Source organism: Pristis pectinata, chromosome 13, assembly GCF_009764475.1.
Source record: "Pristis pectinata isolate sPriPec2 chromosome 13, sPriPec2.1.pri, whole genome shotgun sequence".
NCBI lineage: Eukaryota > Metazoa > Chordata > Chondrichthyes > Rhinopristiformes > Pristidae > Pristis > Pristis pectinata.
In genome coordinates, this window is record NC_067417.1 from 20,565,989 (window position 1) to 20,583,604 (window position 17,616).

The 17,616-nt window shown below is 38.2% G+C and overlaps 1 protein-coding gene across 1 annotated transcript in view; it reads left to right on the plus strand.

Moving 5' to 3' along the window:
* LOC127577465 (polyamine-modulated factor 1-binding protein 1) overlaps nt 1-17,616 on the plus strand; it is a 135,714-nt gene that overhangs the window by 23,122 nt on the left and 94,976 nt on the right. The window contains exons 3-4 of the mRNA XM_052028690.1: nt 10,476-10,634; nt 13,368-13,451. Of these exons, the coding sequence (XP_051884650.1) occupies nt 10,476-10,634; nt 13,368-13,451 (243 nt within the window). The remainder of the gene's footprint in view (nt 1-10,475; nt 10,635-13,367; nt 13,452-17,616) is intronic.

Here is a 17,616-nt window from a genome sequence, read left to right on the forward strand (position 1 = left end):
GAGTGCACTGAGGATACTAATTGCATACTGCTGTATAATCTTTTTCAATCTTTTTATTAGTTTTCAAATTAATACAGATTGATATATGGCATCAATATTTATACATGTAATACAAAGAGATCAGGATAACAATCATAGCATATATAATCATAAAGAACAATAAAATATTAAAAAAATCTGTAGATCCAACGATCTCTCAGTAAATTAAGTGCTGTATAATCTATGCCTGTTGAAGTGCAACTGTGTAAAAAAAAATACATAAAAAGGTGAGAGCCTAGCTAGGGCCAGTACGTATATGCCTCAGCAAGATTAAGTGATATTCTTGCCTGTTGGTCAGGGATTCATGGCTTCAACTCTAACTCCTAGTGTATAATCAAGCCTCTGACTTCACTTTAGTATCGTGCATTGTAAGTTCTATGCGAGTTGTATAGGACAGGTCATTTTTGGTCCATGCAGGACTGGCATTTTCCCAGAGCAGATCTATCAACCTCCGCATTAAGTATACCCAATGACTTGGCCTCCACGGCCATCTGTGCCAATGAATTCCACAGATTTACCATCCTCTGGCTAAGGAAATTCCTCCTTATCTCTATTCTGAAAGGACGTCCTTCTGTTCTGAAGCTGTGCCCTCTGGTCCTAGACTCTCCCACCACTGGGAACATCCTCTCCACAACTACTCTATCCAGGCCTTTCAATATTCAGTAGGCTTTATTGAGATCCCCCCTCATCCTTCTAAGCTCCAGCAAGCGCAGGCCCAGAGCCATCAAACACTCCTCATATGTTACCCTTTCATTCTTGAGATCATTCTCGTAAACCTTCTCGGACCGTCTCCAATGCCAGCACATCCTTCCTTAGATATGGACCCAAAACTGCTCACAATACTCCAAATATGGTCTGACCAATGCCTTATAAAGCCTCAGAATTACCTGCTTGTTTTTATATCCTCTCGAAATGAATGCTATCATTGCATTTGCCTTCCTTACTACCGACTTAATCTGCAAGTTAACCTTTAGGGAATCCTGCACTAGGACTCCCAAGTCCCTTTGCACCTCTGATTTTCTGAATTCACTCCCCATTTAGAAAATAGTCTATGCCTTTATTCCTTCTACCAAAGTGCATGACCATACACTTCCCTACGCTGTATTCCGTCTGCCACTTCTTTGCCCATTCTCCCAACCTGTCCAAGTCTTTCTGCAGACTCCCTGCTTCCTCAATACTACCTGCCCATCCATCTATCTTTGTATCATCCGCAAACTTGGCCACAAAGCCATCAATTCCATCATCCAAATCATGAACATATAACATGAAAAGACCCAACACTGACCCCTGTGGAACACCACTAGTCACCAGCAGCCAACCAGAAAAGGTCTCCTTTATTCCCACTCTTTGCCTTCTGCCAGTCAGCCAATCTTCTATCCATGCTAGTATCCTTCCTGTAATACCATGGGTTCCTATCTTGTTTAGCAGCCTCATGTGCGGCACCTTTTCAAAGGCCTTCTGAAAATCCAAGTAAACAACATCCACTGACTCTCCTTTGTCTATCTTGCCCGTTACTTCCTCAAAGAATTCCAACAGATTTGGCAGGCAAGATTTCCCCTTAAGGAAACCATGCTGACTTCGGCCTATTTTATCATGTGCTTCCAAGTAACCCAAAGCCTCATCCTCAGTAATGGTCATCTTACCAACCACTGAAAACAGGCTAACTTCCTGTCTTTTGCCTCCCTCCCTTCTTAAAGATTGAAGTGACATTTGCGATTTTCCAGTCCTCCGGAACCATTCCTGAATCTGGTGATTCTTGAACTATCACTACTAATGCCTCCACAATCTCTTCAGCTGACTCTTTCAGAACCCTGGGGTGTAGTCCATCCGGTCCAAGTGACTTATCCACCTTAAGACCTTTCAACTTCCCAAGCACCTTCTCCTTAGTAATAGTAACTACACTCACTTCTGCCCCCTGACTCTCTCGAATTTCCAGCATGTTGCTGGTGTCCTCCACAGTGAAGACTGACGCAAAATACTTATTCAGTCCATCTGCTATTTCTTTGTTCCCCATTACTACCTCTCCAGCGTTATTTTCCAGTGGTCCGATGTCCACTCTTGCCTCTCTTTTACTCTTTATATATCTGAAAGAAGTTCTGGTATCCTCTTTTATATTATTGGCTAGATTACTATCATATTTCATCTTTTCTCCCCCTATTGCTTTTTTAGTTGTCTTCTGTTGGATTTTAAAAGCTTCTCAATCTTAAAGCTTCCCACTAATTTTCACAATATTGTATCCCTCTCTTTTGCTTTTATGCTGTCTTTGACTTCCCTCGCCAGCCACAATTGCCTCATCATCCTTTTGGAATGCTGCTTCTTCTTTGGGATGAACTGAACCTGCGTCTTCCGAGTTACTCCCAGAAACTTCCGTCATCCCTGCTAGGGTCCCCTTCCAATCAACTTTGGCCAGCTCCTCTCTCATGCCTCTGTAGTTACCTTTATTCAACTGTAACACCAATACATTCAATTTTAGTTTCTTCCTCTCAAACTGCAGGGTGAATTCTATCATATTTGGATCACTTTTCAGCATGGAGATGGTGGGCAAAGGGCCTTTTTCTGCACTATATAACTCTATGACACTGTAAAGGCTGATAAATCCACTGGCCCAGAAGGTTTCCCTCCAAGGAAAAATGTCTACCAGTTGGATAGTGGATGCCATTGGTTGTAATCTTTCAAAAATCCTTACATTTTGGAGAAGTACAGGAAGATTGGAAAAGTTGACATACCTATTGGAAAAGGGAGGGGTAGTGGTGGTGAAGTGGATAACTATAGGCCAATTAGCCTAACTGTTTGGGGAGCATGTCATTTGGGGAGCATCAATTAGTAAGGAAGCAATAGCAGCACATTTAAAAAATCATAATCTAATCAAGCTGAGTCAGCATGGCTTCATGAAGGGGAAATAATGTTTGACAATTTTACTAGAGTCTTTTGAGGAAGTCTTGATCAGAGGGGATAGGAGGGAACCAGTAGATAGACTTCCAGAAGGCCTTCAATAAGGTGCTTCATGAAGCGCTCAGTCACAAGGTAAGAGCGCTTGGTGTTGGAGTTGATATATTGGCATTGTTACGGACTCGGTGAATGTCCCTTTAAGGTAGAGTTGGTAGTGTGTGTGTTTGTGTGTGTGTGTGTGTGTGGCGTGCTTATGTCAACCAAAGATAAAGGACGTAATGACGTTGTTGAAGAAGTCAGTCAAAGTCAGTGCGAGAGAGAGAGAGAGAGAGAGAAGGGAGAGAGACACCAGCCTGCTAGTTTCTCTATCGATGGATGAGAAACAATAACTGTGTCTGGTACTACAATCCACGTATGGAAATTGGAAGTAATCCGGTGGAGTTCACTTTGTTGCTGACCTGTAGAAGGAAACAGGTATTTGTGTGGACGAGCATGAGTCGGATGCTTTTCGGGGTGAGGAAGTCACTACCGAGTAAACACTGAGGGGTCATTTGGGTTCCATCGTGAACATTTGGATTTCGTAATTACTCTCTCTATGTTCTCTACATCTACGTCTTATCTTCAGACAACGGTGGTTATTGAAGAATCCTTTGCTCATGTTTCACTTTATGGCTTGCTAAACTGAACTCTAAGAACCATTCCTGGACTTGGAGTTTGGGACTTTGCCACACACACACACAAAGAGTTTAGTTTTTGGGGTTAATGTTCAAGATTTAACATTTTTACTTCTAACATACTAACATTTTTACTTTTATTTTTCTTATGACCATAAGTAGTGATTAATAAAATAGTTTTTAACACTGAATCATGACTCAGTGTGTTTCTTTTGTTGCTGGTTCATAACAAAATATATAGAGGCTAACAAGTAAGAAGCAGCCTATAGGGATAAAATGGTCATTTTCTGGTTTGCCACCTGTGACCAGTGGGGTGCCACAGGGATCAGTTCTGGGACTGCAGTGGTTTACAATATATATCAATGACTTGGAGGAAGGAAGTGAAGGTATGGTAGCTAAGTTTGCAAATGACACATAAATAGGAGAGAAGACTGATTGTGAGGAAGATACAAAGAGTTTAAGGAGAGATTGTAATAGGTTAAATGATGGCACAAAAAATTGGTAATTGAAGTATAATATGGCAAGTGTAAAGTTCTCTAAGGGGCCTGTTTTGGAAGGAAGAATAAAGAACAGATTTATTTAAATGGAAAACTACAGAACAAAGACTTTGGGGTTATTGTGTACAAAGCTACCACACAAGTGTGGCAGGTAATAGGGAAAGCTAATAAAATGTTGACTGTTACTTCAAAGGAATTTGAGTACAAGTAGGATAGTCTTTCTGCAATCGTACAAGACACTATTGAGACCACATCCAGAGTAATGCAAACAGATGCAAAAAAAGTTCATCTTTTTAAGATATTATTTCATTGGAGGTGATTCAGAGGAGGATCATTCGTATGATTCAGGATATGGAGGGATTGTCTCACAAGGAAAGGTTAAACAGATTGGTACTCTATTCTTTGGAGGTTAGAAGAGAATGGGGCCCTTGTTGAAACATATAAGTTTCTTAGGAGGCTAGCCAAGATAAATACTGAGAGCATGTTTTCTGTCACAGGAGAATCCAGATTCAGGGGGCACAGTGTCAGAATAAGGAGGTGCCTGTGTAAGGCTGAGATGAGGGAAAATTTCTTTCTCAGATAAATGCGAGTCTTTAGAACTCCTTACCGATAGGAGTTGTGGTGGCAGAATCCTAGTATATAGTTAAGGCGGGGACAGATTTCTCATCAGTAAGTGAATCAAAGTTATGAAGAAAGGGCAGGAAAGTTGATTTGAGGAATATCAGATTAGCCCTAATCCCACTGAATGACCTACTCCTGTTCCTATATATGGTAATCTCCCCTCATAAATTTAAACTTTTAGATCATGATACCATTTGGTTAATTCTGCACTACACTCTGACCAAGGCCAGTGTATCCTTTCTAAGTGTGGTACCCAGATCTGCTCACACTCCTGCAGGTATTGTGTAACTCGGGCTTTGTACCTATCTTATCAGATCCTAGTCCTTCAGATATAAATGTCTTCATTCCATTAACCTTTTTGACAGTTTGCTGTATCCATGTACATTTTTACTGATCTGTGTACCTGGAAGTCTCTTGCAACCTTTGCTGCTTCTAGCCTTTCAGCATTTGTGAAGTACTTTATTCTATGCTTTCTAGGTCCATTTTGAAATCCATTCACCATGGTTTTGCCCATTCATTCAGACTATTAATATTACTTAATAATTTAGTTTTGCCATACTGCTTACAGTGCTGCCAATCTTTTTGTCATCAGCAAACTTGGATACTAGACATTTCTTTATTTGCTATTTACAAATATGCTGAATACTTGCAGTCCCGACAAAGGTGGTCACCAAAACTTGGAAATGAAACTCTTTCAATTGCCATTAATTAGGCCCCAGAATAAATTCAGTAGCTCTCCATACAAGGGATATATGTAATAAGAAAATATGTACTCAGAACAGAAATGTATCTTTACCTTTTCGATTCATACTTAATTGGTTTGTCAGATCCTTTGCATTTGACCTATAGTTCTGATGGCTTCTCTTTGGTTTAATGACCTATGATCTTCATTTTTCTTCTGATAGATGCCAATTATTTAATTTTGTGCACCTTCTAGTGGGGAAATGACCAACGTCAGTTCATTCACCAACTGTCCTCAGCCAAAGGTTTCTGCATTGAGCAGAAAGAGTTAACCTGAGGAAGTAGGTCCCTGGCTGTTAAATAAGCAAAGGTTTTATGTTAAATATATCTAGATAACGGAATCAGTACTGTTACATACCAGCAACAATAGAAACACACCAAGTCATGTGTAAGTGAGTCATGTATACGACACCTCAATCTCTGATGATCTCTACAGCTTTGTTCTGAAATATCTGCCACCCTGAAGGCATTCGATACGTGGCCACCCACAGAAAGACCTGGTTCCCAATACAGGTTAACAGCAAAGTGAACTCCACTTGTTTGCTCCAAAAATCCATACATGGATTGTAGTGGCAGTCACAGCTATAGTTCTTCATCCATTAATACGGAGACCAACAGTCAGTCAGTCTCTCTCTCGCTCGCTCTCGCTCTCTCTCTCTCGCTTTCTCTCCTCACTGAGCAAAACAGCCAGCACGTTATAATCGTCTTCCTGTCTTGATAACACCACACACACACTACCACTCTACTGTCCAGGTGCCTTAAAGGGATATTCACCAAATAGCAACCTGGCTCATAACAGTACATCTAATACAGTCTTGTACAACCACTGTAATTGACTGGCACTTGGCTCTACTTTTTTGCCATCATTAAGGAAACAGCAAACATGACTGCATCAAGGTTTAAAAAGAAAATGTTAGTGGGATATGAGGGAGCTAAGAGGTTTTTTTCATAAATTGGGCACTGGTTAATGTGATCTGTGACTCAGTGGAATTAGCTTCTGCAGTGAGAGGTATTTGCTGGGATGACATAACATTCAGTATGGAGAACAAACCCAACCAGAATAAAAGATTGCTTTTTAGATAACTTAAGGATCACTCTATCCCCTTTTAGGAATGTTGTCTTCTCATAATGATATCTCAATATTGTTGTGTTAGCTTCTGGCTTTAATAAATGTTATCATTACTTTGCTATATACCTTATATTGTTTATTCATTATGCTATTATTAATGGAATAGAATTCTTTGATGTCTACAACTAGGGAATGCAAGAAAAATATGAGAATTGAAGGAAGCCTGCCTCCAATATCCAGTCTTTAAAGGAAGGTTGAAGTTTTGTATTTTTTACATTTTGAGAGTGATATGACTCATGAGCCTAAAAATTCAGATGCAATTATCAGGATTAAGAAATATTGCATCATAAATGGGGACAGAGTGATCCTTAAATTATCCGAAAAACAATGTTTTATTCTGGTTGGATTTGTTCTCCATACTGAATGTTATGTCATCCCAGCAAATACCTCTCACTGCAGAAGTTAATTCCACTGAGTCATAGATCAAATTGACCAGTGCCCAACTTATGGGAAAAAAAAACTCTTAGCTCCCTCATAACCTGCTAACATTTTCTTTTTCAACCTTGACAGAGATTGTGATTTAGTGTTCAAAAATATTGCTTTTACCAAAATTACAGATATTAAAATGAAAATCTGTACCTCCATTTTCCTGTAGCTTTATGACCATTCTGGTTGATTACTGATCTGATCTACAGAGAATTGACAGTTCCTTAGCAAGATTTCAATGCAAATCATACAACAAAATATCTTCCCTCATTGGACAACCTACTACCTGTATTTAAAATGTGATATCATATCTACCTCAGCCTTATTTATTTGGATATGAGGATTTTAAAGAAACACAAACACTATATACTGGCAGAGGGAATTTTTAAATTAACAGAGTTTAAAGGAGTGAACATTTTTGTTGGTCACTTGCACTGCGCATGTATATAGAGCAGCATTATACTGCACTGCTGAGGCTCAATCTAAATGAAACTGAATTTCCTAAACAAAGTAGGACAAGCAGCACTAATATAAGTGCTCAACTGATGATGAATTTCTGTGCTTTTGTTCTTTCCCGGGTACGATTTTTTTCCTTCATATCTCACAGGGCATTATTCAATACACAAAGTGGCATATTGGGCAGATTTAAATGGGGAGAATTTAACACTCAAAATTAACATTGCTTGGCCATATTAAAAAATTAAATAATGTGACTTAAAACGTTTTTTCAGTCATTTTTTTATCCTTTGCTGAATCCGAAACAACACTTAACATTCTCCAAACAGCTTAATAGACCTTCAGTATTTGCTTTTTGAATCTCTGAGGAATTGTAATGAAAGCAGTAAAGCTTGACATGTTCTTATTTTAACAGGTTTTATTCCTGAATAGTAATAATATGGGAACATATCATATGATGATCAAGGTTTTACACATGATTCAAATATTAAACCATAAGTGACTAGTGTAAATTTGGCATGATATCAAACTCATTTCTACACATCTTTAGAAATCTGCTGAAATTCTGCAAAATAAATATTTTAAGATCATCAGTTTTAGTTAATCTCCTGAGCAATTCACTCCTGCCACCTCCAATGGAGTCTACTTGCTGGGCCTATTGCTATTTGACAATTTCTCTTTCCTTGTCTGGCTAAGGTAAGTCCTTCCATGCCTCCTGTCAAATTTACTTTCACCACTTCAGTGCATTGTTATAGATGAAGTAACGTCATGAACACCCACATACTAGCGTCTGCCCTCCCTTCCATCTCTTACTCTGGTGTAATATTCAGAAATGCTCTTCTTCTTTCTTCATAGTATTGATTAAAAGCAGTATCTACTTTTAAACCTGTCATAACTCTTAACCACATCACTTAAAGCGACAATATCCATCTGATGATACTCCACAACATGTTAGTTCTATAGTGTTATTTGATTTATGTCAGTATACATAAAAATCTTAATTCCCCATTGCACATCTTCACAAAAGCATATCCCATGACTGAAAATTCATTCAGAACAACAGAACTCCTAACCAGTCAATCAATAGTCAAATTGATTTTGAACACCTCTTGATCACTATCACAGACTCCAGTGATGACTTTGATCTCAGTAGTGCAGAATGCTGCTTTTTCCTGCCTCATATTATTCGGTGAAGAACTTTACAATATAAAGCAAACAAAATGATTAAAAATAGATTGCTTCATTTAAATTCTGCTTTGCAATATAGAGCTTTTTATTCTTAAAAAATGTATTTGGTGTGAATAAACAAGAACGAATATCTGAGGATTCGATTTTTGACAGGTTAAGTTGGCATAAAAGCATCATTATGTTATTAGAAAACTTAAATGATTGCAAATTACAGTGTCAAATTAACAGTAGTGTACTGTAATATTATTGTATTACGTTAAAGATCATAGAATTTTTGGAATGCTTTGCCTGGTTTGTCAAAATAAATTATGGATTGCAACAGCCTCGAGAACAAATTGTCTTGTTTTGAAGCAATGGCACTAGAATATCTTTGAAAGTAGTTACTGTTGATAAAAGGTCACTGCTAGCACCATAATGATTCACTGCAGTTAAATTCAAAGTGCAACAGCATCTTGGAGTTTGTTGTAAAGTTGTATTTTCACTTTCAACTTTTTACAGATGTCAGATGTCATTTGATTTGTTTCTGTCCTATGCAACATGGTTCCTGTGTAGCTGGTACTGGAGATCATAATGCTTTAGCACTGTGAATGTGCAGAGAATTATGCTCAATAATTCACCCAAGTATTTGCAGTTTTTTATAAGATAAGGTATCTTTATTCGTCACATGTACATCGAAACACGCAAATGTATCTTTTTGCGTAGTGTTCTGGGGGCAGCCTGCAAGTGTTGCCATGCTTCTGGCGCCAACATAGCATGCCCAAAACTTCCAGAGGAAACCCACGCAGACACGGGGAGAATGTACAAACTCCTTACAGACAGTGGCTGGAATTGAACCCGGGTCGCTGGCGCTGTAAAGTATTACGCTAACCACTACACTACTGTGCCTGTAAAGATTTTGCACATTTCTTGGCATGTAGCAAGAGTTAGCTAAGGCACTGTGATGTCAGGTAAAAAGAATATTATTCTTTTTTTTAAAAGGATTTATTAATTTTGCACATTATTTCAAAATATGTCTGAACTGTTGTCTGGAAGCAAGAACCCATACAAGCTTCAGATAACAAAAGTTGTCTATCTACTTCGCTCTAAGCTTTGCATTTCATCACACATCGAACTCCCTAAGAACCTACTATTTTATATCATGTACAGTTTAATTTTAAGTTGTTCAAAAATGTATATATTGCTGGATATTGGTTTCAAAAGCTCACTACCTCATTAATTTTTTTGAATATTAAGGACTCAAGGGATACAGGAAAGTGACACAATGGTAAGATATCAACCATGATTTTATTGAATGCTAGAGCAGGTACAATAAGCCAAAAAGCCTATTCCTACTTCTATTTCTTATGTTCCTCTCTGCAAGTAAAATATCATACCTCATGACTGGTGGAAATATATTGAAAGGTTTCATTTGCTATGCATTAACTAGATTACAGTGTACTTGCACTGAGCAACAAAATATATTTTGTTCCATTAAATTTTCACTTATTATCAACTGTGTACTGCATCCCAGAATGACTTTGGAACCCTGCTTGTAAAACTACCAGAAATATTTTTTTCCTCCTGTCTTTTCTGTGCCAGTGTCATCTTGTAGTACATAAAATTATAGTCACTTGTTCTAAGGAAGGTTAACAAGCATTGAATTTTATTTTCTTGATGCCAAATTACATGAAGCAAAAGGGTAAAAACAAGGATATGTGTTGATGATGATGGTTATGTTTCAAAGCTGAACCTATTCAAGTGAACATTTGTCCACGTGATATAAACGAGTGCCAAATTAAGAACTAATACTTATATGGTGTATTCTTATTTTTATAGATGACAAGGCTTGAACAGACAATTAAACAACTTGAGGATGAGAGAGCCCGACTGCAGGAACATTGCCATGAATTGGTTGAAGAAAATGGACAGCTTCATGTACAGCTGGAGATGGAAAATTTAGCTGTGCAAACTGAGCAGAATGTGATGTCAACAGAGGTTAGTTAATAGATTGGTTTAGAGCATCATCAAGACTCATGTTGCAACTTTAACCTCCTAATCTCTATATTTGCTTGATTATAACATATATTTTGTATGAAAAATGAAAGAACTTGGCATATATTTTGCCTTAAATACCGTATTTTGAGCACGTTATGTACTTGCTCTTCATATGCTTATGTATATGAATATATAAAAATATCATTGGAATATTCTGATTTCAATATATATTTGAAATGATTGCCTTTATCAAATGACATTAGCTCCTATTCTTGTGATAATTCCTTCTCTGCCACTTCTTCCCATCCATTTTCCATGAACTACAGCCTTAGTATCTCACAGGAGTCATTGACCTGGAAATTGGATTTATTGTGTAAGGGATGCCAGATTTGTAGATTTTATTTTGAGATACACCAGGCATCTTTAAGTAATTCGATCTGATGTCTTTTTCTTGAGAGGAGTATGTTTTATTTTTCATGCAAGGATCAATATATATATCCCTAAATCAGCAATAGTGTACAATGCTACCTACATAGATAACATTTTACTCATTATGCAGCGAGTCAAGATCATGCACACTGAAAGCTGTCAGTCAAGGCCTAGTAACATTCCCCATGAGAGAAAAGGGTTAAACACCGACTGTTTTGGATGTTACCTTCCATATTTATTGTCTTTGTCTTTGTTCTTTTGAACCAAATTACACTAAGACTGCTATATTTAGATCAGTTCTAATCAAGTGTACTTTTGTTTTTTGCCTTGGATTTATTCTTGTTAATTTATTTTTTGATTATATTCTTATAGACTTAATTGCGTTTCTTACTATTAAGTGTCATTGCCTATTTATTTATTTATTGCTTCCAGGAATATTTTCCTAAATTATTATTTTGCCATTTCCTCATGGTAGGTGACAGTACTGTCACCTATAGCCTCCACTGTTTCCTCTGAATGACAGGCTCTTCCCAACAACTGTCTTCATTTGTATGTAGTTACTAATATGCTACAGGTGTTGTGCCTGCATGGATCATCACCCAATTTCTGAATATTATCAGACTTGGCATCTTTTTCCATCAAACCTTTCTTCTGAATTTTGTTGCATTAACTCTTAAGGTATTTTGTGGTCTGATAATACTCTTACAGTAGCATCTCGTTGCCAAAATTCAAAATTTTACACTTTAAGGTAGAGCTGCTTTTTGCAGTCCTTCACTTTAATATTGTTCATCTCATTGCATTCGGTGAAAATGAATGAAAGTAGTTCTAATAGTGTTGGAGTCAACCCCACCTGCATTTAGTAACCTTCAACCTACCACCACAGTTCTTGCATTTGTCTGGGTATTCCCAGTGAATATAGTTGCTCTTGCACTAGTTAAGGGTCATCTATCATCTATGTTTCTTAATCTTTTCAGAGGGAACACTAATGCTGAGCTTTTAGCATGTTGGTTATATATTTAAAGCCACAAATAATAGTGTAAAGAAAATTATAATGCATCATACAGAAAGCTATAATTCACTATATAGTAAAGAAATTGTGTTAAAATGTTCTTTTAATTTTGTCCACCTTGTGGATAATTTTTACCAATTCTTCCTAGCCTAGGCTTAAATGTCCCAATTGCATTGTTGCATCAAGAGACACCAGGCTCCAGAATGATTGGTGGCATGTGTGCACAGGGCACACTCACTTAATGGCAGATGTGCCTCATGTGTCCTTATTGGTTAGAGCTGCTTAGAGACAATAAGACTGCACACCTGAAACCATAGGGTTCATTAAAAATACAAGTAGGATTCTTAATGCTAATTTCAGTCCCCTTTGCCAAATTGGGTACAAATGACCATTTAAGCAGATCTTTAAATAAAACCAGAAACCACTGGAAACATCAGCAGGTCAAGCTCAGAAAAATTAAGGAGTAAGTATGCTTTAAGTTGCAGAGAATGGGAGAATATCTGAGACTAGGTGGCATAAAAAATGTTGATTTCACCTGAGAGAGAGTGATGAAGGCTTATTAATTTAAGCTGGTACATACTGAAAACTCTGGTTATCTGAAATGGTTTAATTTAGTGTTGATTTCTGAATGCTGTAATATGCACAGAATAAAGATGAAATGCTGTTCTTCATGAAAGCAGTCAAATACAAACAGGTCAGAATAGAATGAAAAATTAAAGCTACAGGCAACTGGAAACTTGGTCACACTAGTGGACAGAATGGAGGTATTTCTTCAAAACAGTCACCTATTTCTCCAGTGTAATCACCGGGTGCAATTCACCTTCTGAATCCCTCAAGATTATCAATCACATACAATCATCATTCAGGAGTATGACGGAATACTTCCCATTTGCCTTTTCAAGGATGCTCAAGAAACTTAACAAGCAACTGTTCACTTGATCAATCATGAGTTTAAACATTCACACCCAGTACCACCACCATACTGTAACTGCAGGGAGTACTATCTACAGAATGCAAATCAGCGCTGTCAAAACATGCAACCTGTGTCATCTAGATAAGAACAAAGACAGCACCTGCTCTGTATCAAGACCCAGCTGAGAGGAATCCTTTTGTTCCCCTTTCTCCTATGATTTTAGGTGTATGGGAACACCATCACCTCGAGGTCATACATCATTCCATTTTGGACATATATATTCTTTTATATATGACTTTTGCATAAGAAAACAGAAAATCATTGTTGTAACATATAGGATAGAAATAAACTATTTTCACTGAATGATTTTTTTTTGGTTTAGTTACGTAGGAAAGAAGGATTGATTCATAAGCTGAAAAATGAAAGGATTGTCATGCAGGACAAAGCTAATGCGACTGAAGAAACAGTAAGTATTCTGTATAGTTGTCTTTCAAAGTTTGGCATAAGAAAACATAAGTTATCACAAATAATTACACATTTAAGTATAAAATAATTGCTAAGTGAACTAGTTTGATTTCAAAAAATATTGTTAAATTATTTTTGTTGCTCTTCTTGGTATTATCTGTGTGGATTTTCCTACAGTTGTATATGGCAGTATTACAAATAAGTCACAATTAAAGCAGTGATATGTTGAAGAAATGTTTTATTGAATTTATAATAGAAACATGTCAGAAATACCCCTTCTTGCCAAAGAACTGTGCAGCACCACCATGACAACGTAGTAACTTTGTATATGTAGTTTCTATTGTAAATGTTGTTAGTAGGGGTTAGGGCTTTGGTCCCAACTGATGATCTAATTTTGTGAGTGAACCATCTTATAGCATGAATTTGTTTTTAATTATTATACAAGTCTGTGCAAAACAAGACATTCATACAAAAAAACCCACAGAGACAAGTCCGTGGTAATGCAAGAGGTAGTCCATAGTGGTCTGTTGTTGAGTGAGGATTAGGATTGTGCAGGTCAGTTCAAGAACCTGATGGTTGTAGGGAAGTAGCTGTTCCTGAACATGATGATGTTGAACTTCAGGCTTCTGTACCTCCTGCTTGACAGTAGCAGCAAGACGAGGGCATGACCCAGGTGATGGGATCCTTGATGATAGATGCTGCCTTCTTGAGGCCGTGCCTTTTATAGATACTTTCAATGGTGGGGAGGGCTGTGCCCATGAGGACTGGGCTGTGTCCACTGCTCTCTGCAGCCTCTTGCATTCCTGTGCTTTGAAATTGTCATACCAGGCCATGATGCAACCAGTCAGGATACTTTCAACAGTGCATCTGTAGAAGTTCAAGCATTTGAAGACATGCCAAATCTCCTTAAGCTTCTAAGAAAGTAGAGGCGCTGGCGTGCCTTCTTCATGATTGTATCTATGTGCTTGGCCCAGGACAGGTCATCTGAGATGTTAACCCCTAGGAATTGGAAGCTGTTAAGTCTCTCCATCTCTTACTCTCCAATGAGAACTGGCATGTGGTCTCCCGACTTCCCTTTCTGAAGTCAACGATTAGTTCATTGGTTTAGTTGACATTGAGCATGAGGTTGTTATTGCAGCACCACTTAACCAGGTGTTCTATCTCACTCCTGTACCCTGTGGTGTCGTTGGCAAATTCGTAGATGGTGTTGGAGCTGTGCTTACACAGTCGTGGGTATAAACAGAGTAGAGCAAGGGGTTAAGTACACAGCTTTGAGGTGCACCTGTGTTGATGGTCAGTGAAGAAGGGATGTTCTTTAGTGAACCAGATTAGTTTTTATAACATTCTACTGCTTCATACTTACTATTGCTGAAATTGAACATGGCAGCACCACCAGGAAGGGGGTGCGGCAGAGGTGATTGGTTCAGAAGACTGATAACAGTGGTGAAGAAGCTGTTCTTAAGTCTGGACGTTAGGGCTTTCAAGCTCCTGTATCTATTCCCAGAAGGTGGAAGACTGCAGAGCAACTTTTTCTCTTCCTTATGCATTGCTATGTTGTGTTACTTATCTGTAATAAATGGGGGCATTTTCATGTTGGCAAGCTGCATTTAGTGGGATGCCATGAGAATCGGTGCTAGGTTAGTATCTAAGTTTGCTCTATCAGCCATTTTTTCCTGAGATGGGCCCTAGTTTTAGAAATAAAGAGGAGGGCGTAGTAAGCCTGCAGAGGGAATAGAGAAGACAGGCTGTCCCTGTATTATGAATGGGATCTATTTTTATAGACATCCATTAGTTGATTTTGTCCATAAGTCAGAAAATATATAAAATCACTTGATATGGTAACCATATTTCTGTACTATTGTAATGAATGGCATCAAAAGCATGTAAGACTGATAAGAAAGGACACTTACTAAAAGTGAAGAGAGAGAGAAAGAGGAAACTAGTTCTCCCATTCATTTATGGATTTTTGAATTTAATAATATTACGGGAGCTCATTCATATATATGAGTGTTTGCACATCAAGCATTTGTAACCCAGGAATGGCCTGTATAGAAATATAGGACAGGTGAATATGTGGCTAAAATGCTGGTGTACAAGGGAGTGCTTCAGGTTTTTGGGGCAGGGGTGACCTGTACAAGAAGCACCTGTTACACCTTAACTGGAGGGGGCCCAATGTCCTAGCAGGGTTTCCTGGTACTACTTGGGAGGGTTTAAACAAGTGAGGAAGGGGAAGGGCCCCAAAATGACAGTGACAGGATGACTCATATTTAGAAAATAGAACAGGCAAGTCCAGTGGGAAGAGGAGGCAGATACAAGAAAGGAAACATGAGAGGTCTGGTAGGCTTAACTGCATTTACTTTAATGCAAGGGGCCTCTGATAATATGGATAAGCTGAGAGCGTGGATAAGCACATGCGATTATGATATTGTTGCAATCATGGAAGCACAGTTGAGGGAAGGGCAGGACTCGCAGCTCAATATTGCTGGGTCTAGAAGTTCCATGTGTGATAGAGGGGAGTGTAAAAGAAGAGGGGGTGTGGCACTACTGATCAGGGAGACTGTTATGGCAGTACTTGGAGGATATCCTGAAGGGATTGGCCATTGAGGCTACATGAGCAGAACTTAACAAGAAATTGGCAGTCACTTTGATGGGGTTATACTGTAGCCCTCCCAAATCAGTGGGAATTAGAAGAACAGATATGTAGGTAGATCGCAGAAGCTATAAAAGCAATAGGGCTGTCGTAGCAGGGGATTTTAACTTTTCAAATATTGATTGAGATTGCATTAATACAAGGGGCTTAGATGGGGAGGAATTCATAAAATGCATTCAAGAGAGTTTTCTGAAGCAGTATGTAGAATTTAATCCAGATAGGTGTGAGATAATGCACTTTGGCAGGTCAAATTCTGTTCGGACGTGCAAAGTAAGTTACAGAGAGACCTTGGGGTGCACAGCTGTAGCTCCCTGAAAGTGGTGACAGGTGGATAGGACAGTGAAAAGGGCATTTGGTATATCTTTCTTTATAGGCTGAGGCATTGAGTATAAGAGCTATGACATCATTTTACATTTGCACAAAACATTGGTTTGATCACACTTGGAGTATTGTGTTCAGTTCTGGTTGCCACACTACCAGGATGTGGTAGCAATAGGGAAAGTGCAGAGAGATTCACCAGGATGTTGGCTGAATTGGAGGACTGTATTTAGAAGGGAAGATTGGATAGGCTGGGTTTATTCTCGCTGGAATGTTGGAAACTGAGAGGTGACCTTATACCAATACTTGTCAACTGGAGGTCCTGCTCATACCTCTGGATTGTTAGTCCAGGACCTCCAGTTTACAAATATTGTAATTTTGTTGCTGCACTACCACTATATCTGTGAACTGAAGATGCTTTGATCTCCATTCACAATTGCCAGCAAATATGCATTTTCAATGCATTAAAGCGACTGAGGGGAATGTATAAAAATCATATCCCAGCAATGTTCCTTTAAATCACCTAGATTTCACGACCTTCAGTGTGGTATATTCATTAATTTTGAGTTATAATGAAAATTGTAAATCACAATTATTTGATTCAGTTTTAGTCAGTAATCAATTAATGGGCATGGCATGTATTGATGATGTAATCATGTACATGAAATACAACAGGAAAATGATGTCAGCATTAGGATGAATTGTGTCTGGTAGGACTCAGTCCAATTTCCTGCTGGGTCAGATTTCAGCCTGAAGTGGATGCAAGCACTTCAATATCGGGGCAAGATCACTTTATAAGCATGATTTATGTACTAAAAATTATTCAAATATTTGTAATTGCAAGACAATTTTTTTTGAATTTTCTGAAAATTACTCGCCAATTACACTTAACTATTGGTGTTCTTAATTACTGCTTTTGAAAGGATCAGGGATGCAATCTTAAAAAAGTAGAGCGTCTGGAGGATGACGTTGGCCTGAATTTGTTTAAATGGTTTGTGCATAGAAGTGTCTTTACTGGAGAAAATAATCATTTATGTGCTATATTATGATGCACAGATTTAATTTTAACTTGCCTTTGCACAGTGAGGGTTACACAGTGATCAAAAGCAGTAAAGACTTTGGTTTTGGCCAGAGATAGTAGAAGAGGGGAAATTAATGAAATCAGGTGGGTCTGAATTGTACCATCTTATATAGTACT